This window comes from Neolamprologus brichardi, chromosome 9 (genome assembly GCF_056152115.1).
Source record: "Neolamprologus brichardi isolate AB-2024 chromosome 9, ASM5615211v1, whole genome shotgun sequence".
In the NCBI taxonomy this organism is placed as follows: domain Eukaryota; kingdom Metazoa; phylum Chordata; class Actinopteri; order Cichliformes; family Cichlidae; genus Neolamprologus; species Neolamprologus brichardi.
Window position 1 is genome coordinate 15,583,569 of NC_142112.1, and position 10,525 is coordinate 15,594,093.

Consider the following 10,525-nt stretch of genomic DNA (forward strand, 5'->3'; position numbering starts at 1 on the left):
GGCTGTTTGTGTATGTTTCTGCACGTAAATGTGTCGGCCTTCGTTTATTGAGCGAGCCGGCTGTTTGCCGAGACAGCGCGCCAAGTGGACCGCTCGCAACACTGACCCAGATCACCAGGCGTAATTGAGCACGCCACTGTAGCCCACGACAGTGTGTATGAGACGGCACGTTTCGGAGCAGGGAGCCCAGGGCGACGTTGACCTGGTTCTAACCCACACAAGCTCAGCCTGTCTGACCTCTCATCTGCTCTCCCCCTCTGTGTCTCTCAGTGAATAGTTCTACTTGTTATGGAGCTGTATAGTTCGTCTTCATGTGGATCTATTTCTAACAAAAACCCTTTTTCGCTTAATTTGGGTTAAATGTAGGAGAAAAGTGTGACAGAACCTGCTGCCAGATCAGAAAGAGGAGCATCCCGACAGTGGCTGTAATTCATCAGCTGATCACAATACTCAGCTGAGCTCTAAATACTAATTCAAAGGGCATTGTGTGGTTTGGCCTGTCTCACTATACGCAGTCAGGTTGTGAAGACAGAGCTGTGCCCGACAAGGTGATCAAGTCTCCCACTCGGCCAGGCCGGCCCCTCTTTCATCTAAAATCCCACCTTACGCTGTTTCATTTCCTCGCTCGAACCATCTCCAACCGACACGTTGTTTAAAAAGCGCTGGCCTCCCTCGCCTGGAAATTTAGAACATTTCTTTCCTCATCTTCTCAGAGAGGAGTGCGCATAAATAATAAATGGACAAACACAAAGTGTGAAAGGAGGCCAACGAGGGAGAGGCGAGCTCGAGAATTCAGCCAGGCTGTCCGTACCAGTTTTACAAGGCACATTTTCCCAGTGAGCATTTGAGGGACGGTGGAGGCAAAGTTTAGTTTGAAATGAACATATTGTGGGCATGGAACAACAAAAAAATAGTTTCTTTGTGTTTCATGATGTTTTTTTCCATCGCTAGAGCCGTTGTGGAGAGGTGGGACAGTTGCCCTCACGTCCCGTCACATAATCGACCGTCGCTCTCGTGGCTTAGAAAGCGCCTTGTTTGCCAGTGACATTTGCTGCGCTTTTGTGTGAGCGTAGCTATGGGGACTGACTCCCGCTCGGGTGTGTTTTCTCTTTCATGACTGGTATAATTAGTCCTGAGGGACAGACACAGATATCCCAGCAGAACAACTGAACTGAAACCGTAACAGTGGCTCAGCATCAGAGCAGCACACACACTACTGGCTTATCTTTATTTTGACTTCGCTTGAATAATTTTATTCCTTTTAAGATAAAAGGTGATTTCTTTTTTAAAGATTCAATTAGTAATAAATTCTTTGAATAGTTTGTGACTTTATTAAATACATAAAAAGACATGAAAGAGCTTCCTCCAAAGCAACAGTTGTGCCCGGTTACTTCAGTATATGTTAGCAGTAAAAATGATGCCTGACGTGTATTGATGAGGATCTAACAGCAAATGGCTTATAAGCTAGTAATGTGACGTATTCCTCACGTTTTAGCACTCGCCCTAGCTGGTGACCTTTCCGTCAGCTGAATGAAATTGTTATCATTATATCCAGTTTGATGGCTTTTCGGTGACAGCTTAATGCACATTGTGACAGTACTGACAGAGCTGAGCATTAGTTGAAAATGTGCTAAATCACTTTTTAACAACTTTTGTGTGCGTGTGTCCTTGCTTCAGGTTTCACCTACTTCTACAAGGGGAAGGAGTACTGGAAGTTTAGCAACCAGTTCCTCAGAGTGGAACCGGGCTACCCGCGCTCCATCCTCAAGGACTTCATGGGCTGCGAGCTGACGCCCATCGACCCCGGCCGCCCGCCGGCCGACGACGGCAACTCGGACGTGGTGATCGAGCTGGACAACGAGGCCAACACGGTGAAGGCCATCGCCATAGTGATCCCCTGCGTGCTCGCGCTGTGCCTGCTGGTGCTGGTCTACACCGTGGTGCAGTTCAAGAGGAAGGGCACGCCTCGCCACATACTGTACTGCAAACGCTCCATGCAGGAATGGGTTTGAATTTTTTTGGAGGGGGGTGGGGTTAAGAGACGAGAGGGCAGAGCTAGGGTGGGAGTTAAGAGGATTGTGGAAAAACAGTACAACAGCCCCCCCACTTTTCACAGAGAGGAGGACGGTGGACACTGGACAGCTTTATGGGAAAAACAACAAGCCACGCCTCCTCCTCTTCGGCGATCGATACTTTCGTGCAGAACCAGCCGAGAAGTCTGACGGTGATCCCGCGTTTAAAAAAAGGCGACTCCCAGGACTTTAAGCTGACTTTCTCCAGCCCCCAGCCTTTTTAACAAACGGGGCCCAGAGGGACAGTTTGTGGAGGCGGATCTTTGTCGGATGTGACCTTCGATCCCGGTCCAAAAATAATGAGAACAAAAAAAAAAAAAAAAAGAAAAATTCAACAAGAGGGTCAGCATCACTTTGTATCTCAGAAACTCGACTTCCTATCCCCGTCCTCTTTTTGTTTCTTTGCCCGACTGCTTTTCAGACGGAGGACTTTCAGGGGAACAAACACTCTTCCCACAGGGCACTGCATTGTCAACTGTGTCATATCAGGTTGTTGATAAACAGCTTTCTATTTTCTGATCCGCGTGCCCCTCCCCTCCTCCAGCTTCAGACTGGGCTCAGAAAAAAATAAAAATAAAAAAATAAGTCTCAGATAAACACAACTTTATTACGTAACCAATCATTCATCTGTTTTTATGTTTGTTTTTTCTTTTTTTCTTCTTCTTTTATTGGAATTCATGTGAGAAAAGAGGTCCTCACTGTTCCCTTTAAGACATCCCTGAAGAAGAGACCAAACAAAACCAAATAAAATCCATCTCTCTCCAAAGAGGATCACATTTTTCTTTCTTTCTTTAGTTCCTTCTTTCCCTTCTCTGGATCCTTGCAGCGATTACGAGTTGGGGGGAGCTCTGACTGTTGTGGCAGTCTGTTTGAGACACAGGGGCCAAATTATTCTGCAATATTTTAACTCGCCTTAATTATACATCATACTACTTGTGCTTGGTTTTGCTGTTCTTGGTGTTTTTCTTTTTTTTTAATTATTTTAATTTGTATACCGCTATTATTTCTTTTTGTTTCTTCTTCCTTTTTTTAAAGAAGCTGCTTAATTGCTTCTTGTGGTTGGTATTTTATGAATTTTATTACGTTACTCAGAATCCTCAGCACTGGCTTGCTGAGCCATTCTGGACAGATTAATACAGTAGGTCCAGCCTGTACTGAAAGTAATGTATTGTATACTAAAAAAAAAAAGATGTTGGAAGGTTCTGGAGTAAAGCCACTATTTTTGTGTGTTAAGGTATTTGTTACTGTTAGTTTTGATATTTCCATAAGACAGGCTGACAGGAGTCTTGTTTCTGGATTTGTCCTTGGCCCATATTCCTGTTTTTGTTTGTTTGGGTTTTTTTATTTCTTTTTTGTGAATGGACTTAATTAAAAAATAATGATAATAATAAAATCCTGTTGACTGCCTTGTTTGAGAGAGCTCACAGTTCCCAGAATGCTCTTGTCTGAAGACTGAAGTGAGACAGCAAGTCAAGATCAGTGCCTGTGTCAACGTGCATGCAAGCATTTACTGTACGACCCTATCGGTTCTGCTCAACATGGCTTTGGACCCCCTTCCCTCCCATCGAGCCGAGGAGGAAGTTTTCTCTTAAAAATACTGTTTATGTTCACTTTTGTATCTTTTAAGTGTACCCCGGTCCCACCGCCTGCCTTCCTCCAGCTACAATTAAATCCGAGACAAACAAACTGTAAAAGATTTAAGTGGTACATTTGGGTGATTGGCAAGTCAAATTGGCCTGAACCAAACACGTAGTGTCATGGAGTCATGACGGGTAGTCTTTGAATGTGTGTTTGTTTTCATGATCACATACTGTTTTGTTTTTTTTTCTTTCCTGTTTTCTGGTCAAAACAACTTGGACATGTCACAATGACTTGTTTGTGTAAGACTTTGGGACAAGAGAAAAACATGTCCCGATTGAATGAATAAACTGATCAATATACATTGAAGAACCGCCTTCAAACTCTACTCGTTTTTTTAAACTCAGCAGGTAGACTGCATTTTGAAACCGTGTTAATTTTCATTCAGGCATCTAAATCCTTTTAGCTTTAGTGTTTTTTATAGGGTTAAATATCATAAGATTATTGCAGACTACATCTAAAGTGTGAAAGCTTCTTATGTTTTCTTGGTGAGCAAACGTAAAATATACAGTTTCAAAGTTTAATTAAATGGTTGAAGGTTCAAGTTACACAGCGCTGTGGACCTGTCAAACACCCGCCCACACTAGTGAAGGAAGTTTTTATTGTATCACACAAATAAGATATGTGTATGGTTGGTTAAAAAGTTGGAAAGGAGATGCAGTTTGTAGGGAAACTTGGCTTTCCCAATTTGGCACTTGGTCTGGTAGCTGGTTCATCTTACATCTTAACACCAGTCGGGCATCTTCTCCCTGTGAAGAGAAACAAAACTCCATCGTACTTACACACACCTCAGACTCTATGCCCTGTCCTTTGTGTCCAGTAATTTTCCACTACAGCCTTGTGATGTATGGGTGTGGCGTTTTCCTTCAACACTCTATATTATCCTGCAAAACATAAATGTGCGATAAAAGATTTTTAAAAAGGTAAATTCCCATCGTTAATGAAAGTTTCAGTACATTTCATCATAGTTTCTGTCCTCATGCATTCGTTTTTATTTTTATTTTCACCCTGCTTTAAACATTAAGTAAAAGGTATAGTGAGCATCGATTCTTGACACATACTGTTAATGAGGACATTTTTATTTATTTACTCGATATCCATCACAACCGAACGTCCTCTGTTTAAACCAGATATTAACGGCTTTCTGTTGCAATGTGATGAGTTTGTTGTTCATTACATTCATAGGTCATTCACTTTGGCTCTGTACACCACCACAGTGGATTGTAAATCAGTCAGATGTAGAAACAAAGGTTTTGTGATAAATGTTTAGTTTGTCATATTCATACCCTTTCTCCTATCTTCCCAACCTCAAACGTAATGGGACCCTTGGCTCCCTCCTGTTCCATCATCAATGTATGACAAAAATATATATCAGAGTGCAAAAACCTAGGAGAGGCTAACTCAACACTTGGGTTTATTCTTAAAAAGAACAATGCACTAGCAAACACAGCAGCACCAAAAGGCCTGAAAGGCCAGAGAAGACAACTAAAAGTGCATGATGACAGAATTATTTCCACGGTTAGGAAAAGCAACTTCACAACATCTTAACAACTCAGCAACGCACTCAAGGAGGCAGGCTTTATTAATTTAAATACACAGAGTTTAAAACAAGCAGCAAAATTATATTTGTGTTCAAGATTATTTTAAAAAGTCTTCAGGTAAGAGATCATGTTATAGCATGCATGGCTGCCAGTGGAAACAGGTTACTAGTGTTTAATGATGAGACTGCTGATAGAAGTAGGAGGCTGGATATGTGAAGTGAAGGGCTATACTCTGCTCAGATTCAGCTAAATGCTGCAAAACTGATCAGACAAGTCACAGTGCAGGTGAATGGTCCAAAGCATGCTACAAAAACAACCAGTGCAAAGAAAAGAAAACTATTCTTCAATGGCCAACAGAGCAGGCTTTTCTTCCACTTAATCGGGTCAGTCTTACAATTCAGGGTCACAAAAATGCTTACAGTGCTTTTCTACTCTACATGACCACTCAAAGTGCTTTATGCAACATAAAGCACTTTGATATTTGGTTTGCAGACTGGAGCAGCCAGGAATCAAACCACAAAACCTTCAACCTGCCCCAGGCTGGAGCCTATCCCAGCTGCCATAGAGCAAGAGGCAGGGTCAGCCCAGTATAGGTTGCCACTTTGTTGCAGAACATAAAGAACAGTCACAGTCCCAACTATGGCTAATCTACTAACCTAATGTCTTTGGACTGTGGAAGAAAGGCGGAGTAACCGAGGGAAACATGCAAACTCCACACCAAACGACTCAAACTCACGACCTTCAGTGCATATCGCCGAGCTGCTTTTCAGTTGTTAAATAGAAAACTATTAATTAACTGCAGACCCACATGCAAGAAGCAACATAAGGTGGCAGAACATCTAAGGATGGAAACACAGGACTATGGGTCCTAGACCTTAGGCCATCATTGCCTGCAGAGGATTTTAATCCAAGTATTATGAATAATGCTTATATTTAAACTAATGTTAGTTTGTCTGATTATTTTTAAACCTCTCAAAATGGCAAACAATGCATAGAAAGGGTTGTAATTCCTAAACAGTCCAATTCAGTCTCTGCTTCAGAGTGTTACACCCTTGGACTTGTGTAACAAGCCACAGGGTGAAATTATCAGTTATGGTTTTACACTTCCTCTACACTTAAGTTTTTTATGGATTAAACAGGAAGATACAACTTATCTGGCGAGCTCTAAAAGTGCTTGGTTTTCTTAACGTTGGAGCACATAGTTGCCATCCCCAGTGTGTGTATCCTAAGCTAAACTAATCAGCTGCTGGTTAGAGCGGCATGATTGCGGACGCGAGGGCGATATCGAGCTCATCAAACTGACATGAAATATGACTGGGAGCGTTCACTGTGCCCTCCCACACGGTGCAGTCAGAGGGCTGACATACAGTAAATACAGGTATTGGCTCAGCCCACGGTGCACTCTACACTCCAGAGATTAAACTTAGCCATCGGCAGGAAAGATATACAAAAATAAATAAAAAATAAAAAGCTCAGAGAAATGTGTGTGCGTGCTGATCTGGGCTCAGCAGGCCTCTGGTATTGTGCGCTGCTGTATTTTTATGTGGCATGATTAAAATCGGCTCTTTGGATGTGCAGTCCCAGAGGTGCAGCATTGGCATTTATTGCGGACTGAATGTGAAACAGGAGCCGCGTATGCCTCGATACTGTTTATTCTAGCTTCGCTGGGACACATTTGACATATAGTTACTGACAACAAAGTGGGTGAGGTCACGCCAGTTTACTGACTGTGGTCACGACTCCGAGTGTGGGTGTGTTTGATGAAATTACACTCTTAGGGAAAACCCTTCATCGGTTCTCGTCATAGGCCTGTGCAATGGTGAAATTGCCTCTGCTGTTAGACAAAGGCATTATATGCTCAGCTATGTTTAGATCGGTGCTTTTTTTCTTTTCCGGAGGCTTTTAGTCATTGTCTCTGTAAATACAGACTCGGAGTGTGTGTCCACGTCCCTGTTTGTGTTCTCCCTCAGATGTCCTGGGGTGTATTTAGTGTATGTACTTTCCTCTAGCAGCAATATAAGCTGTTCAGTCAGTCAGAAAGCTTCAAAAAAGTCTGTATGTGCAACACTACACACAGAGAAAAGTGCTTCGTGTGCATTAAACATGTTGCTCCTGCATCTGTGCCTAGATCCCTCTCTGGTCTCCATGCTTTGTGTACAATGCCAGAGAGAGTGAATATGTGTTTGAGGGCATTTAGTCGCACAACTGGAGCCTGGACAAACCCCGTGGGCTCACCAGGCTCCACTGCTCCTGCCAGGCTGAAACACGGGTGCTAAACTGACCTACGCTGGAACCAGCGTTTTTTCAACAGTTCCATTTTTGGCAGCACTGCTTCTCCTCCTGCTGTCGGATTATTATAATGGGAACTAATTCATGCTTTAACCCAAGTGCTTGTAATTCACCTCTTGATGGTTCATTCTAGGTTAAGGACCATATTTCCTAGTATTAGCGCAGAACAGGCAGCAGCTGAACGGAGCTTCTTGAAGGTCAGTCAGGATCAAGCTGTTGCTTTTAGCTGGATGTAAAAGGTTAAAACACATAACTGCACACATGCACACGCAGATCAATGACTGTTTACTTGTACTGTCTTGCAGCAGAAAGGCCAGCGCATCGTCTGTATTCAGAGAAAGCAAAAAACAAACATTGTGTGACTCTCGCTGTTTTCTGTTACGTGCTCGTTGGGTCTTTATGGGAGTTTGATGACATTTCCTCTATGTGTGTCTGTGAGACTTGTCAGCACCACCACTTCCTCCTTGACTCTCAGCTCACTCATTGTCAAAACCCACCGTTTGTTGAACCTCCCCCAAAATAAATGGGCCAATCAGGCTTGTCAAGCATTGCAGTTTTATGTGTGTGGATCCACTCCAGATAATTTGACGCCCTTTATTGAAAACCGTTTCGAGACCAGAAACACAGAAACAGCGAACGTATAAACATCTTTATCAGTCCTAGTGGAAGCTGTCATCGTTAGCATTCGTATATAATTAGCTCGGTTATGAGGAGTTACTACCAGAGACAGGCATTCATGTTTAGGGTTATAGATTACATACAAAAACAAACAAACTTGACCTCTACTGCCACACATACACAAACACACGTAAAACGCTTGATCGTGGGTGGATGATTGGCCGTAAGGATGCTGACACGATATAGTGTTCATTCTGTTTTTAATCAAAACATAAATACAGTGATGTGAAAGTATTTGCCTCTTCCTGAGTTTTGTGAATATTTGTCACACCGTTGAACAAATTTTAAGTAGACAATAACCAGAGTAAATGCAAAATGCAGATTTTAAATGAGAATTTTATTTATTATGGGTAAAAAAGTGATCCAAATCTCCCTTGCCCTTCAAACTCCAAACCAATAACTGCTGATAACCGGCAACGAGTCTTTCACATCACTGGGAAAGAATTGTGACCCACTCAGAATTAATTTGAGCCTTATTAGAAAGTTTTTAGGGTTTTGCTTTGGCATCACCTTAAATAAGACGATGAATTGAGGTCATGCCAAAGCATCTCCGTTGGATTCCAATGTGGAATTTGACTAGATCTTTCCGACGCCTCATTATTTTATTTTTTTATTTTGTTATTGTTTGTTTAGTCATTCAGTGTTGGACTTGCTTGTGTGTGCAAGTGCACTTGAGCTTCAGGACACGAACTGATGGCCGAGCCTTCTTAGAGAGTCAACCAGGTCCCGAAGCAGCAAAGCAGCCCCGGCTCCACACACTATCACCACTGTGTTTGACTGTTGCTGTGCTGTTCTTTCTGTGAAATGCTGTGTTAGTTTGAGATCAGCTGTAACGGGAATTTTCATCTCATCAGTCCACAGAGTATTTTCCCAAAAGTCTCGGGATCATCAAGATGTTTTTTGGCAAATGTGAGACGAAGCTTTGTGTTTGTTGTGGTCAGCAGGGGTTTTCTTCTTGCGACTCTCCCATGGATGCCATTTTTGCCCGGTCTCTTTCTTATTGTTGAATTCTGACCTTAACTGAGACACGTGAGGCCTGGAGGTCTTTAGATGACTCTGGGTTGTTTTGTAACCTCCTCTTGTGCTCTTGGAGTAGTTTTAGCAGGTCGGCCACTGTTCCAGGTTTTCTCCATTAGTGGATAATGGCTCTCACTGTGGTTCATGAGTTACAAAGCCTTAGAACTGGCTTTTTTGGACCTTTTTCTCTACTGGTTCTTTGGACTGTGGCATGATCTGACTTTGTTATCTGGGTTACTGTTATTACCTTATCTAATGTAAGTCACTCTACATGGACAGCAACTAAAGGCACAAGCAGTGTTGGGGAGTAACGGAGTACATGTACCGCCGTTACGTATTTAAAATACAAAATATGAGTAACTGTATTCCGTTACAGTTACCGTTTAAAAAGGTGGTATTTAGAATACAGTTACTTTGTTGAAATAAATGGATTACACGGCGGTACTTCCCTGTTTCATATTGTGGCGGGTCAGGACTGTTTGGGTTTTGTTTGACAGCTACGTTCTGTTGTTCCAGGCGGCAGCGTTACGGTTGCCATGGTTACAGGGTGACGCTCTCTCTCTGGGTGAGAGAGCGCCTGTTGTTGTTGTTGTGCTAAGCTAACAGGCAGAATGCTACAGGTATAGCTCTAAAGAATGTAGCATCATGGGCAGTGTAGTCCGTGCTGCAGGGAGAATGGACTGCCATACCCGTTATGTGTCTGTGAGCGAGGGAGGGAGAAAAAGGAAAAGTACGAGCTGTCATCGAGCAAAAACGGGAGCTGGAAGCATGTAAATATAATAATAACCACTGCAGCCAAGAAGAGTGCCTGACGAGCCCAGCTGTAAGTAAGCTATTAAGACTCGACTGTACACCGTGTTCGTGTTTTCCTCTGAAACAATAAGTTCGGTTGGAGCAGCTTTTCAACGCCTCTCTCTGTCTCTGCTAGCAAAGTTGACCCAGACAACAAAGTAAAGCTAGTTTTCAGCTACGAGCCGACACAGAACCCAAAGTATTAGCCAGAGGTCCCTTTACTACGGTTCGGAGCCGCGGACCTTCAGTAACAGTAATAAATCACAGCAATAGTACATTGATGTAGTTGTAAACAGCATGATAATATATTAAGTAATCCAAAGTATTCAGAATACGTTACTCTCATTGAGTAACGTAACGGAATACGTTACAGAATACATTTCGGGGCATGTAATCTGTATTCTGTAATGGAATACATTTTAAAAGTAACCTTCCCAACACTGGGCACAAGTGCCATAAATCAGTTGCTCAGTAGGAATGAGAAGCCTGCTTTGGTCT

The 10,525-nt window shown here is 42.7% G+C and overlaps 1 protein-coding gene across 2 annotated transcripts in view; it reads left to right on the forward strand.

Moving 5' to 3' along the window:
* mmp16a (matrix metallopeptidase 16a (membrane-inserted)) overlaps window positions 1–4,027 on the forward strand; it is a 76,222-nt gene extending 72,195 nt beyond the window's left edge. For both annotated transcript variants that reach the window (XM_006806315.2, XM_006806316.3), the window contains one exon: window positions 1,678–4,027. In XM_006806315.2, the coding sequence (XP_006806378.2) occupies window positions 1,678–2,012 (335 nt within the window). In that variant the 3' untranslated portion in view covers window positions 2,013–4,027. The remainder of the gene's footprint in view (window positions 1–1,677) is intronic.
* Window positions 4,028–10,525: the final 6,498 nt, after the last annotated feature.